The 22,577-nt window shown below is 38.5% G+C and overlaps 2 protein-coding genes across 3 annotated transcripts in view; one reads left to right on the forward strand and one right to left on the reverse strand.

The window, feature by feature from the left end:
* The first annotated feature begins 703 nt into the window (after window positions 1-703).
* Window positions 704-2,465, forward strand: ankrd34ba (ankyrin repeat domain 34Ba). The gene has a single exon (XM_053646233.1). It carries the CDS (start codon window positions 825-827, stop codon window positions 2,463-2,465), a length of 1,641 nt encoding a protein of 546 aa, XP_053502208.1. The 5' UTR covers window positions 704-824.
* A 9,395-nt stretch (window positions 2,466-11,860) lies between these two features.
* zfyve16 (zinc finger, FYVE domain containing 16) overlaps window positions 11,861-22,577 on the reverse strand; it is a 30,173-nt gene continuing 19,456 nt past the window's right edge. For both annotated transcript variants that reach the window (XM_053645228.1, XM_053645227.1), the window contains exons 9-18: window positions 22,320-22,475; window positions 21,985-22,209; window positions 17,780-17,862; window positions 16,247-16,351; window positions 16,005-16,155; window positions 15,808-15,888; window positions 15,340-15,505; window positions 14,959-15,064; window positions 14,680-14,856; window positions 11,861-14,425 (exon numbers count right to left, since the gene is read on the reverse strand). In XM_053645228.1, the coding sequence (XP_053501203.1) occupies window positions 14,267-14,425; window positions 14,680-14,856; window positions 14,959-15,064; window positions 15,340-15,505; window positions 15,808-15,888; window positions 16,005-16,155; window positions 16,247-16,351; window positions 17,780-17,862; window positions 21,985-22,209; window positions 22,320-22,475 (1,409 nt within the window). In that variant the 3' untranslated portion in view covers window positions 11,861-14,266. The remainder of the gene's footprint in view (window positions 14,426-14,679; window positions 14,857-14,958; window positions 15,065-15,339; window positions 15,506-15,807; window positions 15,889-16,004; window positions 16,156-16,246; window positions 16,352-17,779; window positions 17,863-21,984; window positions 22,210-22,319; window positions 22,476-22,577) is intronic.

A 22,577-nucleotide genomic window follows, 5' to 3' on the forward strand; every position in this document is an offset into this window, starting at 1 on the left:
ATTTATACACCTGTGTAATAGGAAGTCATGGTTGAACAATTTCCTGTTCCTAGTCACCCAGGTGTACTTCAATACACTTGAATATACTTCAAATTTATTTTTCTCATATGAATTCATAGGGGTGCCAATAATTGTTGCACACCTATATTTAACAAATATTTTTTATAAACCCGTGTTGTGTTTGCAATTGTTTGATCTCCATGAGAGCAGAGTATTTTTGTGAATTTTTCAACAAATTATCAAAAGGTTAAACAATAAAGACAAATTTTCACCGCCTTTTTGCTCATATTTACCAAGGGTGCCAATATTAGTGGAAGACATTCTATATACTTTAATACATTCATTTTTCTTAGGTAACTGATGTATCCTGGTCAGGGTAACCTGATTCTGAGACCATCTTGCTCCATCACAGGAAAAAAATCTCACTGATTTCATCATAGTGTAGCTATTTTTCCTAGTTTACCAAAATTGAACTCTCATAGCTACAGTATATGTAGTCTTTCAGAAGAAAGCAGCAATTAGACATAATTCAGAAATGAGGACGACACATATTTAAGATATCTTGGGTATGTTAAAAAACATTTGTAATAAAATAAGTGTAGAAAACTCGTGTCAATCTGATTAGGTGAAAACAATTACATTTATTTAGTAACAAAACTGAAGGGCAAAATTAATCTACCTAATGTAAGAGGTTAAGTATGGGGACCAAATGATGAAAAATTAAGTAATGCAAATATTTGTAAATAAACTGTGTATCTTCTTACAGACTTTGCAATGGCAACATTGTTGTCTTCTGGCAGGTGTGAAAGACCGTAGAAGAAGCAATGATGAATGGTGTGCAGAGTGTTCAAACAGACAGTAACTCTCTGCTCAAAGCAGTCTATCTGGGCCGACTCCGCCTGACACGCCTCCTCCTAGAGGGCGGGTCTTACATAAATGAGAGCAATGAGCACGGGGAGACACCCCTGATGATTGCCTGTAAAAGCAGATACTCTGACACTCAGGGGGTTCCAAAGGAAAAGATGGTGGGGTATCTTCTGGAGAGTGGTGCTGATCCAAACATACAGGACAAAAGTGGCAAGACTGCTCTGATGCATGCCTGCCTAGAGCAAGCAGGACCTGAGGTGGTGTCCCTACTCCTGGATAGTGGGGCTGATCCCTGTCTGGAGGACCACATAGGCTCCTCTGCTCTGATCCATGCCATTAATTCCAATGATGAGGAAACATTGAAGCTGCTAATAGATGCTTTCAAGGCTAAAGGTAAAGAGGTCATTATCATCACCACAGACAGACTTGTCTGCGGAAGGCAGATGGCCAAACAGTATCTTAAAGTTCCTTCACTGCCAGAACTAGACCAGTGGAATACGTTGAATTGCTCTTCGATACCTTGTGCTTCTCCTTCTGAGATTCACCTTAGCACATCGCCCCAGGAGACACTTTCCTCCAGCTTCTCAGATCATATGTTCTCTTTCCAGGACTTGCAGATCATGGCCAACTCTCAGACAACCCCTCCCTCTCATCAGCCACCTTTGGTAAACAGGAGACTGAACAAGGTCCACCATCTGCAGAGACTACACTCAGAACCATGGCTGAAGGTCCCCCAATCCTTACTATCACAACAACAAGCCAAAGGTAACTCTCAAAAGGAAGCACTGCATGACATAACACCTGAGGAAGAACTTGCTTTCAGCATCAACAGAAGACTGGATTTTGACCGTCCTCTTTCATGTCAGGTCAACACTGACCTCAAAGAAGCATCTAGCTTGAGCCAGTCTCAGCATCAAGAAAACAACACAAGTAATCATGGAAATTTAAGACCAGAGGGAACACTGTCTCACAACATGTCCTTCAATGGTTTATCTTCACTCTACTCTCTGTCCCACCCAGATCTTCACTCCAAAAGCAGTGAATTCTTAACATCAGAGAATGACCCTAACCTGGCAGTGTCCAGTCTTATCAACATCATCCAACGTAGAAAACTTGGAATAGACCATTACAGCTCTGATTCACAGCTTTCAGTGTCGGGTAACTCCCCAGCAGATGGTAAAAAACAGCTTAACAATAGGCAACTATTGACTTCACGATCATCCACTTTGATAAGCTCAGAAGAGTCCACTGAAAGCACTTTACTGGGAAGCATGCACAAGAGGCACCCAACCAACCTAGAGAGGAGGGGATCAGGGGCTCTTCTCACAGATTTAGCACTCAACCCTCGACCAGGCTTTCTACCACCACTGAATCATCATGCCTTAATCCCACAAATTACTGGAGCAAGCAGCTCTAGTGCTATCTGCTCCAGCAACAAGCCAACATGTGGTTTGGTGACAGGGATAAGGCAGTATCTACCCACAGCTCCTGCTGGCTTACCAAAGGATCTCAAGACCAGAAGAATGCTGATGAGAAGGCACTCCATGCAGCCTGAACAAATCAAACAGCTAGGTAACTTTAAGGAGATCTTTGGTTAATGATATTGGAAATGTAGAGCACTGTAATGTAATATATAATGTAGTGGACTGTACAAATGAAAACATACTAAAGGTTCAGGCATTTGATTTTTTTTAAATGTATGAACAGTACTACGGCATCATAATAAATTGAGGTATGGATTGCAAGTTTCATATATTGCTATCAGCTTTATGCTGCAGGTAGGACAATGCCTGAACTCCAGTCCCAAACAATTTATACACTGATCATTGTCCATCAGAGCCTAGCATTATAAAAGCATTACAGTCTCACCCTGAATGTTCAGCAGTTGGTAATCTATAACAATTCTCAAGTCATGAGTATATGAATGTATAAAAATATGAAATTAGTTACTCTGTGATCACAGTACTCATGGTTTTGCAAGACAGAATTTGGAACTACGCTTTAAGATCTAAATGAAAATCTTACACGAATTAACACAGTTCTGTCTTTTTCTGGTCAATAGTTCCTATTCCCAGTGCAAAGGACTATATAATTTGGGTTACATGACAAGATAATCTCCTAATAAATCAGAAATGTGTACTGCTTGGGGTTAAAAATTAATAATAAGAGAGCAAATGCACCAATGCTGCATCATTGATAGAGTTATAGTCTACAAAATCGTGCTATTTCTATGAACATTTATAGTGAATTAGACCATAACAATGTTTTTTGCAATGTTTTTTTTTTCTTTTCCCCACTCTGTGCACTAACTTTGACATGAAACAATAAACATGATCTATAATTAGAGGATATTTACATTGTGTGAACCATATAAGAGTTGTAATCTTCACAATAACCCCACTTAATGTAATCAGGAATATTGTCAAATTTGTGGAGGTTTTCATTTTCAAATGAGAACCTTGGTATAAAATATACTAGTTGAATAATAAGCTCAATTATTCTGACTAATATTTTGCTGTTTGTTAATATGGATTTTGGTAAATTTGATTTTTCAATGTGTAAACCAACCATGGTCAATCTTAGAGTTAATCAGAAACTGTGAACAAAATTATTTTCTGTAATATTTCTATTAAAAAATATTATATAATTTTCATCATCCCTTTAAGACGTTAATACATAAGTTACTTTTTTTCTGTGAGTATTGTCAGGTTTCTCTCAAATAAATGTTTTCAAATGCTGCTTTGAGATCTACCTACTTGCACACCACAGTTCCAGCTCTACATTTAAACATGTTCATATTAAACAGATTATCTTAAGAGCCTTTATGACCTAGCTCAGGTGATGGAACAAAACTGCACAGTAAATTGCTTTGGATACCAGCCATATAAATATCTAAGAGGCGCACTGCACTATGAAATTAACTAAATCCAACTAGGTGAATGTGCATTGTAAGCCAACAAACTTTGCAGTATTTATTTCATTGAAAATATTGATACATGCATGATCAATAGCTTAATTTAACCAATTTAATTATATACATAGGCAAGGCCACAAAATTTGTGCTAAAAAATGAAAATCATGATATACACCAATCAGCCATAACATTAAATCCACCTGTCTAATATTGTGTAGATCCCCCTTGTGCTGCCAAAACAGCTCTGACCAGTCGATGCATGGACTCCACATGAACACTGAAGGTGTGCTGTGATATCTGGCATCAAGATGTTAGCAGTAGATCCTTTAAGTCCTGTAAGTTGCAAGGCACATCCAACAGATGCCTGATCTGATTGAGATTTGGGGAATTTGGAGGCCAAGTCAACACAGTGAACTCAATGTCATGTGTCTTAATGGCCACTGTCATTAGGGAATATGTTGCCATGAAGGGGTGTACTTGGTCTGCAGCAATGTTTAGGTAGGTTGCATGTCTCAAAGTAATATCCATATGAATGCCAGGACCCTAGGTTTCCCAGCAGAACATTGCCCAGAGCATCACACTGCTGGTTTGCCTTCTTCCCATAGTGCACCCTAGTGCCATCTCTTCCCAACATGTAAAAGAAAACGTGATTCATCAGACCAGGCCACCTTCTTCCATTGCTTCATGGTTCTGTTCTGATGCTCACGTACCCATTGTAGGCGCTTTCGGTGGTGGACAGGGGTCAGCATGGGTACTCTGACCGGTCTGTGGTAAGGAAGCCCCATATGCTACAGTACTACAGTGCTAAAGTAGCTCTTCTGTGGGATCATACCAGACATACTAGCCTTTGCTCCTCACACACATCAATAAGCCTTGGGTGGCCTTGAATCTGTTGCCGGTTCACCAACTATCCTTGGAAAACTTTTGGTAGGTACTAACCACTGCATGCCCTGAACACCCCAAAAGATTTGCTGTTTTGGAGATGCTCTGACCCATACGTCTAGCCATCACAATTTCGCTAAGATCCTTATGTTTGCCCATTTTTCCTGCTTCCAACACATCAACTTTGAGAACTGAAAGTTCACTTGAAGCCTAATATACAGTCCCCTCCATAACTTTTGGAATGGCAAGGCCAATTCATTTGGGTTCAAGATGAATATTTGGATGAGAGTTCAGGATTTCAGCTTTTATTTTTTTTTTACTTTTCTATCAGCCCACCTGATTTTTAGGCAAGCAAAGGTATAGTAACAGGTACGTCTTGAATTAAATGAAAGTAAATAACACTTAATATTTGGTTGCATATCCCTTGTTTGCAATAACTGTATCAAGCCTGAAACTCACTGAAATCATCAAATTAATGGTTTCTTCTTTTGTGCTGCTTTTCCAGGCTTTTACTGGAGCTTCTTTCAGTTGTTGTTTGTTTTGGGGGGTTTCTTCCTTCAGTCTCCTCTTCAGGAGGTGAAATTCATGCTCAAATAGCTTAAGGTCTAGTGACTGACTTGGCCGGTCTAAAACCTTCCACTTTCTCCCTCAATAGTTCTTTGTTGAGTCGGCAGTGTGTTTTGGATCACTGTGGCTCATCTCTGCATTTCTTTGCAAATTCCAATCTGGCATTCCAATTTTTACTGCAGGTGTTTGCATCTTGTGGTTTGGCCTCGATATTTCTACTCTTGAAGGCTTCTTCAAATGGTGAATTATACCTTCAACCCTACATTGTGGCGGTTGTTGATGACGTTACTGACTGTTGTTGTGGGGTTTTTCTTCACAGCTCTCACAATATTTCTGTCATCAGCTGTTGTTTTCCTTGGCCGACCCATTCGGTGTCAGCTGTTCAATACACCAGTGGTTTCTTTCTTTTTCAATATTTTTGCATGCCTACAAATTCTGTAGTCTGATACAAAACATGCTATTTTTTTTATACGTTTAACACATCTACATATAAGTACAAGGAAATAAAAGCTGAAATTCTAAACTCTCTTCTCATGTTCATCTTTTGATCTCAAACCCAAATGTCTTCAGTCTACAACAAAAAAAAAATGAATTGGCCTTGCCGTTCCAATAGTTTTGGAGGGGACTGTACCTCACCCCTTGACAGGTGCCATTGTAATGAGATAATCAATGTTAATCACTTCACCTGTCAGCAGGTATGGGAGGGTTACTTTAAAAATGTATTCCGTTAAAGTTACAAATTACTTCAGAAAAATTTAATCAGTAACGTAATCCAAGTATCACAATATGAATGTAATGCAATCTTATTACTTTTGGATTACTTCAAGGCCACCTATAAAAATAAATTCAAGCGAAAAGCTGTATGATCTAAAAGACTTTTATTTAGAGCTTATTTTAAGCTTAAAACATGTTCAATATTTGGGTTGTGTTAATAAAATGAATAAATAAATAAAAGATCAGTCAATGAAGCAGGTAACATTACATCACAAAAGCAAAACATTGTTACTATGAATGCAGACTTTAATACACTGAAAAAGGCACACTATTACACATACAGTTGCAATCAAATTTATTAAACCCCCATTGCAAATCAGGTTTCTTGTCAAAATTATTTACAGACTTTGTTTGTAATGAACAAATCAAACAAAAGCAACTAAAACAGTTAAACTATGTGATTTCCCCAAATTCAACTGAAAATGCAACTTATAATGATTTCTCCAGTTTCTAAATTATTCAACCCCCGGAATAGACTCTCTCACAATAACACAAGTATACAAAACAAGTGTTGTCTCAAGCACATCTGATGCAACTAATCAAGTGCTTCATTAGCTGCACCAGGTGTGCTTGAGCTGGAACACATGAAATACCTGAACTGGCTAGGGGTAGAAAATGTATGGAATACCTGGATGTGTGTGTACTGGGGGAAATAAGTATTGAACGCATCAACATTTTTTCAGCAAATATATTTCCAATGAGGTTATTCACATGGAATTTTCACCAGACATCAGTATTAACTCAAGAACTATGGAAACATAAAGAATTCACAACATTGAAGTCCATAAATAAAGTTATGTGTAATAAAGTGGAATGACACAGGAAAAAAGTATTGAACATGCTAATGAAAAACAGTTCTCCAAGGCAAGGTAAGGCAAGGAACCAGCTGAAATCCATAAATAATTATAAAGTAATTATACCTCCTATCTCTGCAAATTAATATCAGCTGGGTTAGTAAATTGATGGTCTATAAAAAGGCTTTTCGTTACCAAGGTGTCACACAAGAAATGATCTCATGATTGTTAAAAGCAACGAGCTCTCCCAAGACCTTTGCAACCTTATTGTTGTGAAACATATCGATGGAATCGGATACAGACATATTTCAAAACTTCTGAATCTTCCAGTAAGCACCATTGGGGCCATTATCCCTAGGTGGAAGCAACATTAATTGGCCAGGCACAGGAGCTCCTCGCAAGATTTCTGACCAGGGAGTCAGGAGAGTAGCCCAAGATCCAAGGACCATTCGGAAAGAGCTCCAGAAACACTTGGAGACAGCAGGTGCCATACTCACAGAGAAAACAATAGGCAATGCACTCCACTGCTCACGCTCACCCCACAAGACTCCATTACTAAAGAAAAGGCATGTTGAAGCTCATTTAAAATTTGCTACAACTCATTTGGACAAGCCTATGAAATACTGGGAGAGTGTAGTCTGGTCAAATGAGAGCAAAATTGAACTTTCTGCCTATCATACTACACACCATGTTTGGAGAAGAAATGGTACTGTCATCACCCTATAAACACTATACCAACAGTGAAGTTTGGAGGTGTAAGCATCATAGCGTGGGGCTGTTTTTCATCGCATGGTACTGGCAGACTTCATATAATTGAAGGAACGATGAACGGAGCCCTTTACCGGGAGATTCTTGATAAGAATCTGCTGCCATCCACCAGGATGAAGAAGATGAGATGTGGGTGGACTTCCAGCAGGACAACGATCCAAAGAATACAGCAAAGGAAACTCTCAATTGCTTTCAGAGAAAAAAAAATCAAGGTGTTAGAATGGCTCAATCACCTGACTTGAATCTAACTGAACAAGATTTAAAGACAAAATGTTTAGAAGAATGGGCCAATATCACACCTGAATACTGTGGCCGATTAATTTCTTCATACAGGAAGCGTCTTGAAGCCGTCATTACAAACAAAACGCTTCTCCACTAAGTATTAAATACATTTCAGTTATCGTGTTCAGTACACGTGTCATGTGTCATTCCACTTTATTACACACAACTTCATTTATGGACTTTAATGTTTAGATTTCTTTACATGTGTGGATTTCTTGAGTTAATACCAAAGTCTTGTGAAAATTTCATGTCAATAGCCTCATTGGAAATATGTTTACTGAAAAAAAATGTTGACGTGTTTACTTATTTCCTCCACTGCATATATAATATGCAGTGGGGGAAATAAGTAGTTATATATATACATATATACACAGTATCTCACAAAAGTGAGTACACCCCTCACATTTTTGTAAATATTTGATTATATCTTTTCATGTGACAACACTGAAGAAATTACACTTTGCTACAATGTAAAGTAGTGAGTGTGCAGCTTGTATAACAGTGTAAATTTGCTGTCCCCTCAAAATAACTCAACACACAGCCATTAATGTCTAAACCGCTGGCAACAAAAGTGAGTACACCCCTAAGTGAAAATGTCCAAATTGGGCCCAAAGTGTCAATATTTTGTGTGGCCACCATTATTTTCCAGCACTGCCTTAACCCTCTTGGGCATGGAGTTCACCAGAGCTTCACAGGTTGCCACTGGAGTCTTCTTCCACTCCTCCATGACGACATCACAGAGCTGGTGGATGTTAGAGACCTTGTGCTCCTCCACCTTCCATTTGAGGATGCCCCACAGATGCTCAATATGGTTTAGGTCTGGAGACAAGCTTGGCCAGTCCATCACCTTCACCCTCAGCTTCTTTAGCAAGGCAAAAGACGTTATCATGCTGGAATACTGCCCTGCGGCCCAGTCTCCGAAGGGAGGGGATCATGCTCTGCTTCAGTACGTCACCGTACATGTTGGTATTCATGGTTCCCTCAATGAACTGTAGCTCCCCAGTGGTGGCAGCACTCATGCAGCCACAGACCATGACACTCCCACCACCATGCTTGACTGTAGGCAAGACACACTTGTCTTTGTACTCCTCACCTGGTTGCCGCCACACACGCTTGACACCATCTGAACCAAATAAGTTTATCTTGGTCTCATCAAACCACAGGACAAGTCGACCATGGCCAGGCCTGTTCTGAGTGGAACCTGTCCTGTTAAACCGCTGTATGGTCTTGGCCACAGTGCTGCAGCTCAGTGTCAGGGTCTTGGCAATCTTCTTATAGCCTAGGTCATCTTTATCTAGAGCAACAATTCTTTTTTTCAGACCCTCAGAGAGTTCTTTGCCATGAGGTGCCATGCTGAACTTCCAGTGACCAGTATGAGGGAGTGTGAGAGCGATGACAAAATTTAACACACCTGCTCCCCATTCACACCTGAGACCTTGTAACACTAACAAGTCACATGACACCGGGGAGGTAAAATGGCTAATTGGGCCAAATTTGGACATTTTCACTTAGGGGTGTACTCACTTTTGTTGCCAGCGGTTTAGACATTAATGGCTGTGTGTTGAGTTATTTTGAGGGGACAGCAAATTTACACTGTTATACAAGCTGTACACTCACTACTTTACGTTGTAGCAAAGTGTCATTTCTTCAGCGTTGTCACATTAAAAGATATAATCAAATATTTACAAAAATGTGAGGGGTGTACTCACTTTTGTTAGATACTGTATATAGTAAATAATAAATATAATATATATAATAAATAATTTATATATATTTACATAAATGCTTTACACCACTCTATCCGCCACCTGGCATTGTGCATAGTGATCTTAGGCCTGTGTGCAGGTGCTCGGCTATGCCAACCCATTTTTATGAGGCTCCCAACACATAATTCTTGTGCTAATATTATTTCAAGAGGCAGCTTGAAACTCTGTAGTGAGTGATGCAACAGAAGCAAGATGATTTTTAATGGCTACACACTTCAGCACTCAATGGCCCAGCTCTGTGTCTTCATGGCCTACTGCAGCAGTCACCCTCTTCATTGAGATCTACCTTCCTGTAGGTTTCATCTTCAACCAAAATCAAACACACCAGTTTTAGTTGATCAAGAACTTCTTAAGGCAATGGTTAGATAGTGAGGCATGATTACGGCTGTAGCTAAAGTCTTCAGAAAGGTAGATCTCCAGGAACAGGGTTGGTGACCGCTGTTCTACCACATTGTGGCTGAGCTGTTTTTGCTCCTAGATGCTTCCATTTCACAATAATAGCACTTATAGTTGACCGGGGCAAATCTAGCAGAGCAGAAATTTCATGAACTGATTTCTAGCAAAGGTGGAATCCTATGATTGTGCCACGTTTAAAATCACTGAGCTCTTCAGTATGACCCATTCTACTGCCAATATTTGTCTATGGAGTTTGCAGGGCTATGTGCTTGATTTTATGCCCCTGTTAACAATGGGTATGACAAACACCTGAACTCAATAATTAGGAGAATAGTACACATATGGCCATATAGTGTATATGATACATGCAGTCGTGCTTGAAAGTTTGTGAATCCTTTCAAATTTTCAATTATTTCTGCATAAATATGACCTAAAACAATCAGAAAACATCTTCAGTCCTAAAAGTAGACAAAGAGAACCCATTAGATAAATGAGACAAAAAATATTATACTTAGTCATTTATTGAGGAAAATGATCCAATATTACATATCTGTGAGTGGCAAAAGTATATGAACCTTTGCTTTCAGTATCTGTTGTGACCCCCTTGTGCAGAAATAACTGTAACTAAATGTTTGCGGTAACTGTTGATCCGGCACATGGACTTGGAGGAATTTTTGGCCATTCCTCAGTACACAACAGCTTCAACTCTGGGATGTTGGTGGGTTTCCTCATATGAACTGCTTACTTCAGGTCCTTCCACAACATTTCTATTGGATTAAGGTCAGGACTTTGACTTGGACATTCCAAAATGTTAACTTTATTCTTTTGTAATCATTCTTTGGTAAAAACGACTTGTGTGCTTAGGGTCATTGTCTTGCTGCATGACCCACTTTCTCTTGAGATGAAGTTCACAGACAGATGTCCTGACATTTACCTTTACAGTTCGCTGGTATACTTCAGAATTCATTGTTCCATCAATGGTGGCAAACCACCTTGGCCCAGATGCAGTAAAACAGGCCCATACCATGATACTACCACCACGATGTTTCACAGATGGGATAAGGTTCTTATACTGGGATGCAATGTATGTTTTTTCTCCAAACATAATGCTTCTCATTTAAAGCAAAAAAATTATTTTGGTCTCATCCATCCATAAATCATTTCTCCAATAGCATTCTGGCTTGTCCATGTGATCATTAGCAAACTGCAGAAGGGCAGCAATGTTCTTTTTGGAGAGCTGTGGCTTTCTCCTTGCAACCCTGCCATGGACACCATTGTTGTTCAGTGTTCTCCTGATGGTGGACTCATGAACATTAACATTAGCCAGTGTGAGAGGGGCCTTTAGTTGCTTAGAAGTTACCCAGGCTTTCGTTGTGACCTCGCAGACTATTACACATCTTGCTCTTGCAGTGATCTTTGTTGGTCAACCACTCCAAGGGAAGGTAACAATGGTCTTGAATTTCCAATCTGTTCAGAGATGGTTTTGTAACCTTTTTGTAACTCTTTTTCTAAGGTCCTCAGAAATCTCCTTTGTCCATGCCATGATACACTTCCACAAACAAGATCAGACTTTGATAGATCCTTGTTCTTTAAATAAAACAGGGCGCTCATTTCGCACCTGATCGTCATCCCATTGATTGAAAACACCTGACTCTAATTTCACCTTCAAATCTCTAATCCTACAGTTCACATACTTTTACCACTCAGAGATATGTACTATTGGATCATTTTCCCTAATATCTCTCTCTCTCTCTCTCTCTCTAATATATATATATATATATATATATATATATATATATATATATATATATATATATATATATATATATATATATATATATATTAATTGGGTTCTACTTTGGGTTCTACTTTTAGGACTTAAATATCTAATGATATTTTAGATTATATTTATGCAGATACATAGAAAATTCTATAACTTTCTATAATTCACAAACTTTCAAGCACCACCATAAATATAGTTACATGTGATACATCACTAAACAGATACATATACAGCATTTTCATTTTTGCAAGTTCTAAAATATTAATCTGTTTATTGATGATTTATCAATTAAATCAACATTATACATGGTGAGAAAAATAATTTAAACCACCCCAAACTCAACCTCCAGATATAAATGAGCAGAACTTCATATAAGATGCATTACATCTTAAACTATCCATAACAATGATCTGTATTTACATAGTATTAATTTTGCATGTATTTAGTATGCTGGATACTGACAAACCCGTATCAGGAAAAAAATGGGGAAAAAAAACACAACACGACCTTTCCCAAGTAACCCACCAATAATAAAATAAAACTGTACATATAAAAAAAAATGCACACACAATTTAATTATTTAATTTGGCAGGCTCTTTTATATGGGCTCATGAAGAGAGACAGTTCCTAGAAATTATGATGTAGAATTATACACCATCTAATGACAATCGTCTTCAGGCAAAAATCACAAACTGAAAATGAGTATATACATTACATGAAATCTAATAAGAATATACAATCACTTCTTGGTCATTAAGTTTATGTTATGAAAGTGCATATTCTGTATTTTGGAACCTGTTGATGGCTGGCATCCAAGAACTTAATTTTATGCTGGTTTTCTCCTTTCTCTGGACTTACTCAATAAATTAGCTCAATGAGTTCTCATAATGCAAATGATTCTCTTTTCACTGTAAGCCACCACAGAAATGAGCAAAAAAATCAAAAACTCATTGGCACTTTTTTTTTTTTTTAAACTTCCCCCAATGTGATTGGTGTCTATTGATTTTTCATTCATTTTGTAATGCAAATAAGGCCTAATATATTTTGTTTAATAATATACTATAGTGTTCTCTTCCCTTTTAAAACTGTATAAAAAAAAAAAAAAAAAAAACCTGTAATAGTTAGCTTGTCAGCAGTATGAGTAGCTCTTTCTCACAATCTTGCTTACATGTCCTCACACACAAAATCAATCTGCTGTGTAAACCATTATTTCACTGGATGTCAGTGTTTGTCTTGTGTGCCACCGAGAGGAATAAGATGCCATTCATGGCTCTTGCAAAACAAAAATTTTCATACTTATACAAGCCAACTTCAAGTTTAGGCTGTTTCAGCATCTGGCAAGTTGGTGTAACAACAAAAATCTTTCTGCTTGCAGAATTATATATTGGAGTAATATGGTAATACTGTAATGTTGGGACAAAAAGAAATACAAAATGTGTCATATTATAAAGTCAGCAAGGTCTTAAAAGATCAGACCAGAGGATTTATGAGAGCTACATTATTTATCACTTCAATTGATATGACTCAAATCAAATACATATTCACTAAAACAATTTAAAACAGCCTTTATGAAAAAATAATAGATCATTTAATTTAAAATATTTGTGGTTTGTAGTGTTAAGGTATGGAGTTGGTTTTGAAAATTTTGTTCCACTTTAATTAGCCTACTATTAAATAGAATACTGCATACTGCAATAGAATAGGAGCAAAATGCTATTTCTAATTGAGCAAATTATGCAATTTTTATTTTATTATTATTATTAATGCTTTATTCGACAATGTGTAATGGATGAGTATGACAAAGTTATGGTCCCCATAGGACTTGAGTTCAAAATCAGCTCTTTTGCAATGAGACTGCAAAACTAACATAATGGCCTATCAAAAATATAGTCTTTATTTAACATGTGTAACTATTGCAAAAATAGTCTTTAAGCTTAATAAAAGCTTAACAGAACTGAGAGATGAATCCATGTACAAATTTTGGAAAAATTTGAGAGCTCAATAACCCCTGTGTATTAAAGGAAGGGCCACATGTTGTATTTAAAGAGACGATGAACGTTCTTCATACAGAACACGGGATGAAATGAAGCTTCTTCCAAGAGTAACACCAAGAATGTACCAATGAAAAATCATACCGCAGATTCAAAAGCTACTGTCTCAAAAATCCTTCTGATTAAAGAATGTAGTGGCTCTCATTCTCTCTAATCTCACAGAAAATACTATTAATTTTATGTGTCCATAAAACATTAACAAACTGCATCCAGTATAGACACATTCAAATCCAATGTAATTCTTTAGAACTTTGATGAGCTCTGATATCAATTACAGCCAATTTGCACACTTACCAATACCTTGTCAAATTTTATCATGTCTACTCAGTTATTTGGCTGTGTTTGTCCAGCTTTGCTATTAATTGGTCTAAAGGAGGGACAACATCCCTGTCGATGGAGGGCTCTGCTCTCATGCTTCACACTCACAGGGCCTGTGTAATATAGAAGAACAACTCCATGTCCATGGCTTGGTGTGGGACACAGGAGCTTCCACCGTGAATAACAGGTATCAGAGCTCCATCTAACTCATTCATATATTTCTGAGGCAGAAGGCTTCCGCCTGAACCGGCCTGGTACTCAACCTAGAGAGGAAAAACCAGTAAATTTATATAAAATATAAATTACAAGGAGAAATTACTGCTGATTAATAGTGCTGTTGGCCGCAATGTTAAAGCATGTCATATCAACGTTAAATTAATATCCTGCATAGGCAATGCAATATCAAAGCAATCCACACTACTACAAAGTCATATAACATTGCAGCATTTCTTGTCTTGTTAGAAAATGGGCTATAAATCATCTTTTTACAGTTTACTTTACTTAAGACAACAGTTACCATGTCAGTATCAGTAGAGACTCGAAGTGCAAGATGGTTAAATCCATTTGCAATGAGGACAGAGAGGTGAGGACACAGCGCTGCACAGCTGGCAGTGGCAATCTCTCTCTGGAACTGAGAGCAGGAGGAGAAAACGGCAGACTGGGAGCAGTCTGGAGTCTTCAGAAGGTAAAAGACCTTGTTGGAAGAAGTGGGGGAAAAAGATCAGGTAAATCTGGAGTCACATTGGGCTTTTTCCCTCATTAGGGCTTATGTAGCCTAAATTCCATGAGGACCCACCTCTGTGCACTTGATAGACCGCCCATCCATCTCAAACTCGGAGTCCTGCTGGATGTGGATACTGGTTACACCCTCTAGCGACTTCCCATCTATAGGGCTCATGATGCTGAAAATACAGCACACATACAGGTGGGTCACTGAATGGATTGAACTTTCTTCTAAATAAACTGTGCAAGCAATGTGATTCTGAAGCTGTAGGAGGTAAAACCATAGAGTATACTTAATCCATGTGTTTGACACAGACTCTGTTAATGCACCTAGCAATCATGAAAACCATTCTAGTAGAACTGGACAAACTACTCAAGGAGACCAGCAGTGGATTTACCACAAGCTCTCAATTAGTATTGATCTGCGTGAAATTTAGCAGACCATTTACATTACCCTGTATTGATGGGAGCCGTCCAGTCTATCCAGCGTATGTTGACATTTTCTCTGTCCTCTGGCGCCGTGTCAGTTTTTCCACAGGTGATTTGGAAATCTGTCTGATCCCGTAGGGCCTGGCGCAGAGCCTCCATTGTCTCCGGGGGGATTTGCACCATTAACCCATCTGAATGATTCCCAGATAGAGAAACAGGTATTCAATAGCTATTGATGGCTAGAGCTATAGATATTTAAATCAATTCCAAATGTACCCTTCAATAAAAACATTTAAAGGTACTAAAAATTATTACTCATAATGAATGCAAACAGGGGCTGTCTAATGCCATACAACACATATCCTGTCCTATCTAAATTAGATTTAACATGACGCCTCACATTAGCCAGAGCCTACATTTGTTTACCTCGTTATTGCACATGTGTATTTAAAGCTAGCCAAAGAAGACTCTTAAAGAGCCTTTGACACAGTACCTTCAACAATGCTAGATTTGGCAATATATCCTGAAGAGGCCTTCAGAGCACCATTAAAAACCACAAAGCTCGCTCCAGTTACTGAAAAAAAAAGAAAACATTAAATTAAGAAGTTGAATAGAATAGAAGTTGAACAATAGAATGTTACCTTAGGAAAGGACAAGCCTACATGTAGGAAAGTATTAAAACCATCTAACCTCTTCTGGTCTTTCCCTGAATGCTGTTGGCTTGTGTCTGGTAGCTTCCATCCTCATTTTGAACACAGATCAAGTGCGAGTCTGCTTCAGTACTGAAGCAAGCCCCAACGCTTATTACATGCTCGTTGGAAGAATTCACCACTTTCAGCATCTGCAAGTGACACATTGTTTAGCCTAACAATCAACTACCAAGGAATATTTTAGAATGATGTGAATGTATAAAAGTATTTTTGGGATACCACCTCATTAAACTTTGACTTGGGTATGTCAATATAGCTGTTGCCCACTTCCATGTGGATCCTCAGGTTGTCGACTACAGGCACACTGTACTGGTAGTTCCTCAGGTCCTGTGGTAAAATTAATAAATTACCGTTAACACCCGCATCAATTTCTAGGCAGTATGACTACAACTGACAGTCAAGATACTTTATATGGATTATAATTTAATACGTATTCATATACAAGTATTCCAATATGCTGTATGTACGTGAGCCATTAGTATGGAACTGATAGATTAGATCTGGGAAATATAAAGACTGGAGAAAAGGACCAATAGTCTTAAAAGCTAAAATAGGACAGACAGCAATCAACTGAATCGCTATTTAATTATCATTAATGAATTATTTTCTACATCACCTAAGACTAAAAGTGTTGACAACATAATTAAAGCTGAAGTATTGAACTTTTTTTGGTTAAAAATGAACAAAAATCAATTATTGAGCAAATACATAAAAAAAAATCAGTGTTCAAAACTATCTCCTTACCTTACCCTGATTCGCAACATTAAGCTTAAAATAACGATTTATAAATTGAGCTGTCGGGTCAGATTTTGAGGGAAATGTCAGCTGACGTCATTCGTCTTTGTGTGGTTACGTCACGTCCGTAAACAGGAAGAAGAAGACCCGGCTACTGTATCGCGTGTGTGGGTGCCAGGGATGGTGGAGTGTTTGTAGCTTGTACTTACAACAGTTGTTTAGAATTTAAACTTGTCACCTAGATGGCTGCTTTTGATCTGGATATATCTAAACAGCAATCATTGTTGACATCTGGGGAATCACCTGTTGTCAAAACTAGGAAGCCTTGAACTGCAGAGAGCCTACAGTCAAAAAGGGAAAGCGACAGAGCCCGTGCTAAAACGAGAATAAATATTGACATGGCTTTTGAGAGGTGGTGGCAACTCCAAGATCTGAACAGACTGAAGACTGACGCAGAGATGGCTTTTTTCTGTTGAACAGGTAAGACATTTCAGTGGCTCAATACGTAGCTAGCTAACTTTAGCGCACTTGTTCACTTGATTTAGCTAGGTATTGAGGTTCCTATGTTGTTTTTTTTGTTTTGTTTTGCTATGGTCAGTGTGGTAAATTGCAATTATTTTCTGCTAGCTATGAGAGAGAGAGAGAGCGCAATTCACCTCTAATCCAAGAAAACCGTATCCGCCGCCACCTCCGTTGTCAAGTACTGGAGCAAATATACAACCCATACGATACCTCAAACAATCGTATTCATCTGCGCAGAGGAGCAGTGCTGAAGCACAACCCACATAAAAATGAAAATATAAATAACTCTGCAAGTAACTTGCAATTTTGTGTTTCAAACAGAGATGGCGATAGAGGCCCAAAAGTTCAGTACTGCAGCTTTAAGTCCCTAAAATCTTTAATGACCATATGCTGGAATTGTGAGATATAGAGAAGTACTTTATGTGAAAGACTGTGTGGTTTGTGTCTCAGCAGTGGAAGATGATGTAAGGGAGTATGAAGTGTGAAGGTGGCACTTACTGCAAGTAGGTTCATGATGGTATGTCCTGTCTCTTTGAAGACAGATTCACGGAACCTGACACTAACCAAAGGACAGGGATATACTGGCAAGAAAAAAGGCAACATGTGGTGAAGAAGGTTGAAGGAAAAACAGGATTAAAACTTTAATAATTACGAGTTATGAGTGAACAATTAAAAATAATTCTGCCCAAAATGCATATATTTTTACCTGAATACAGAAATAAGGGAACATATGAGTATAGAGTGGTATCACGTGGTAAAACCTTTCGGTTTGCCAGAATTCAAACTAGCTTGGTAAAAAGGCACTGTCAGTGGACACAAAGGGAAGGAACAGCCGGACTTACAAGCAATTGTACTATATGTAGCCATCAACAACCATCCCAACACATTCTGAATTAATGCAAAGTGGCCGAGCTAAAAGTTAAAAACGCTCAGTATGTTCAGAGTGAAATTATAGAGCATAATTATATAGCGTGCTGGAAAATTAGTGTGCGGTGTTTTAAAAATTGTGTGGTTTGTGACAGGAAAGTTAAAAGGTATATATCCATTTTATTACACTGTGATAACTCCAGAAATGTCCCAGATCAGTTGCATTACTTCTCAGTTTATTTAGTCATAGCTCCTTGAATGTGTTTTGCTATAACTGATTATATGGAAAATCTGGCTGGATTAAAATGAACAACCCTACAGTATACAACAGAAGTGAGTGCACCCCTGTGTAAAGTCACTTAATAGTCAATTGATTCAAAATTGTAACACTTCTCGATAATTTCATTATTTCTAAGTTGATGAGTAGAGTATTTTCTCTTATGAACAATGAAGCAGTAAATCAGGAGGTACATAGTACCACTAATCAGTTCCACAGTGGCTGTCCTCCTAAAATGGTTGTCCTCCTAATGTGCGCTACTTGTACAATCTAGCTCTGAAAAACAGACGGGCAAGTGCTTCAGATTTGGCACAAGGGTTATCAGTGGAAATCTGAGTTTCTGTGACATCTCAGACAGTGTGAAGGACATTGCAAAACGTCAAACTATACAGAAGATATCCAATAAAAAAAACCCTTGCTTGCTCTTCGGCATAACACTGCAAAGATTTAACTTTGCTAAAGAACATGAAAAGAAGCCTGATGAATATTGGGAGCACATTCTTGTTCAGATGAGACCCAGATAAAATTTGTTCAGCTCAGCTATAGTCCAGCATGTTTGGCCTGAAACTGGCCTATCACAGTGAAGCACCGAGGTTGGAGTGTATCTATGTGCATCATGGCATGCACAAAGGAGATTTCTGAGGACCTCAGAAAAAGAGTTATTGATGCTTATTAGGCTTGGAAAAGGTTACAAACCCATTTCTAAACAGTTTGGACTACACCAGTCATACAGATTGTGTACAAATGGAGCAAATTCAAGACTATTGTTACCCTCCCCAGGAGTAGTCAAACAACAAGAGAAAGACATGTATTATAATAGTCCATGAGGTCACAAAGAAACCCTGAGTAACTTCTAAGTAACTAAAGGCCTCTCTCATATTGGCTAACGTTATGTTCATGAGTTCACCATCAGGAGAACCCTGAACAACAGTGATGTGCATGGCATTATTACAAGGAGAAAGCCACTGTTCTCGAAAAAATAACACTGCTGCCCTTCTGCAGTTTGCTAAAGATCACATGGACAAGCCAGAAGGCTACAGGAAAAATGTTTTGTGGATAGATGAGACCAAATTTGAACTTTAATGGTTTAAATGAGAAGTGTTATGTTTGGTAAAAAGAAAATACTGCATTCCAGCATAAGAACCTTATCCCATCTGTGAAACATACCACCAGGGTAATATTAAGGTTTGGGCCTGTTTTGCTGCATCTGGGCCAGGACAACTTGCCATCATTGAATTCTGAAGTATACCAGCGAATTCTAAAGGAAAATGTCAGGACATTTGTCCGTGAACTGAATCTCAAGAGAAGGTGGGTCATACAGAAAGACAATGACTCTAAAAATAAAGTTAATGTTTTGGAATGGCCAAGTCAAAGTCCTGACCTGAATCCAATAGAAATGTTGTGGAAGGACCTGAAGCAAGCAGTTCATGTGAGGAAACCCACCAACATCCCAGAGTTGAAGCTGTTCTATACTGAGGAATGGGCTAAAACTCCTCCAAGCCGATGTGCAGGACTGATCAACAGTTACTGGAAATGTTTAGTTGCAGTTATTGCAGCTCAAGGGGGTGACACCAGACATGTTACTCATGTATGTAATACTGGATCATTTTCATCAAAAAATGACTAAGTATAATATTTTTGTCTCATTTGTTTAATTGGGTTCTCTTTATCTACTTCTAAAAATGAAATCTTGTTTTAGTTCATATTTATGCAGAAACATAGAAAATTCTTGCTTTCTAGCACCATTGTATCAGGCAGCAAGTGAACAGTCAGTTCACGAAGGTGATGGTTGATGTGTTGGAAGTAGGAAAATTGGGCAAGCAAAAGGATCTGAACGAATTTGACATGCGCCAAATTGTGATGGCTAGACAACTTGGTCAGAGCATTTGCAAAACTGCAGGTCTTGTGGGGTGTTCTGCAGTGGTTAGTACCTATCAAAAGTGGTTCAAGGAAGGACAACCGGTGAACTGGTGATGAAGCAGTGTAGCCACATGTGGCCCTGTTCACCACCGAAAGCACTTACAATGGGCAGCTGAGCACTGTGAATCATGCTTTCATCAACTTTTACATCAAGTGGATAGTCGAGTGCGTCACTTACTTGGGGAAGAGATGCACTACTATGTCACTTACCTGCACCAGGATCCACTATGGGAAGAAGTCAAGCTGACGTTTTGCTGTTCTGCTGGGAAACTTTGAGTCCTGGCATTCATGTGGCTGTTACTATCCTCTAATGGCAGTGGCCTCTTTCAGCAGGATAATGTGCCCTGCCACACTGCAAAAATTGTACAGGAAGGGTTTGAAGAACATGACAGAGTTCAAGGTGTTGTCTTGGCCTCCAAATTCCCCAGAGCTCAATCCGATCGAGGATCTGTGGGCTGTGCTGGACAAACAAGTCCGATCCATGGAGGCCCCACCTCTCAACTTACGGGACTTAAAAGAACTGCTGCTACATCTTGGTGCCAGATACCACAACGCTCCTTCAGAGATCTTGTGGAGTCCATGCCTAGATGGGTCAGAACTGTTCTGGTGGCACAAGGGGGACCTACACAACATTAGGCAGGTGGTTTTAATGTCATGGCTGATTGGTGTATATGGCACCATGAATGCCTGTGTATATACTGGCCAAAATGCTGGCTGACAAGGGGACTCCCGGTCTCCAGAAGTGTGGCAGAAGACGAATATTCCAGCATAATAATGATCCAAACCACAATGCCAAAATCATGCAAGAGTTTCTAAAGAAGAAAAAAGTGAGAACTATGACCTGGTGCCTGAGTTGTCACCTGATTTGAATCCAATAGAACACCGTTGAAAAAAAAATTGTCTCTGAAGTATGGCAGATCATCTGCCCAGAAATTTGTGCAACACTGGTATCCTCCATGCTGAGAAGGATTAGGTCTGTCATCAAAAATAAAGGTGGACATATGAAGTATTGAAAAAATGAAAGATTTGAATCTCAGTAATGAAAAGTGTTCTGATTTTAGTTGCTCTGAGTTTCCACTTTGGGGCCTGTATATATAATATAGTAAACCAAAACTGTTAGTTTTTATTTTACATAAGAGAAAATACCCTACTGTTCAACTTAGAAGTAATGCAATTACTGTAAGGTGATACAATTTTGAATCTTTTGACATTTAAGTGATATTGCACAGGGTTGTACTCACTTCTGTTGTATACTGTACATATTAAATTGTAGACTGTAAAATTGAGAAGCTCTATCCGTATTTCCTTCTCATATTTCCTGTACTTAGTGTTCATGAAGTTACTTACTGTATATACAGTATTGTTCATCATAAATTGAATGTTACCACATGTTTATCAATCGAGTGTTACTGTATATAATGTTTCATAACAAAGTGAATTACAGTATATATTGTATTCCTCTATATAGTTCTTATAATGAAGTGACTGTAGCATTCATAACAAAGTGACTATTCACAGTAACAGTGTTCATAACAGTGATTGTTACTGTATATACTGTAGAGTGTTCATAATTTGCAGAAGTGATCCAAGATGTTGGCTAATTTCAAAAGGAAAAACTGGGAGAATACGTGAGACTCACCACTACATTCTGCTCCCATACTGAGTACTAAGCGGAGGGGGAACACTTTGGCCCAGGGTACCTCCAATTTATGAACGAGGACCCCAAACAGGAAGGAGCTGTGAGGTAGGCCAAGACCCTCCGTAGGCTGAAAGCTCAGAGAAAGAAAGAGGAAGCCACCATGTTCCTTACTGCCCAGAAAACTGTCTGCAAACATCACATTGCCAAGTTCCTCAATATATTTCCCTGTAGTCAAAAGAGGTCATCAAAAACAAAACTCAGAAAGAGAACAGAAGCTGTAGAAACAACATGATCTTGATGTATTCTTTGTGCTCCGACAATTGCGAATAATATACCCTTCTGAGCATCTTGGTATATGTTTACATAAAGACTGAAGATGTCTCTAGGCACACTGTTCTCTTCAGGGAGACGCTCAATAATGAACGCCAGTTCTCTCTGACCGACTCCCTTAAGACCGTTAGAGCTCAAACACCAGCACTTCCGCCCACAATCTAAAACACAAATTCACAGTTTCAAAAAAAATTTAATAAAAAGAACAAGCATCGTGAGATAAATAAAGCAATCATGTATTCTGAGATATATTTCATTAATTC

The sequence above is a fragment of the Ictalurus furcatus genome, chromosome 16, assembly GCF_023375685.1.
Source record: "Ictalurus furcatus strain D&B chromosome 16, Billie_1.0, whole genome shotgun sequence".
NCBI lineage: Eukaryota > Metazoa > Chordata > Actinopteri > Siluriformes > Ictaluridae > Ictalurus > Ictalurus furcatus.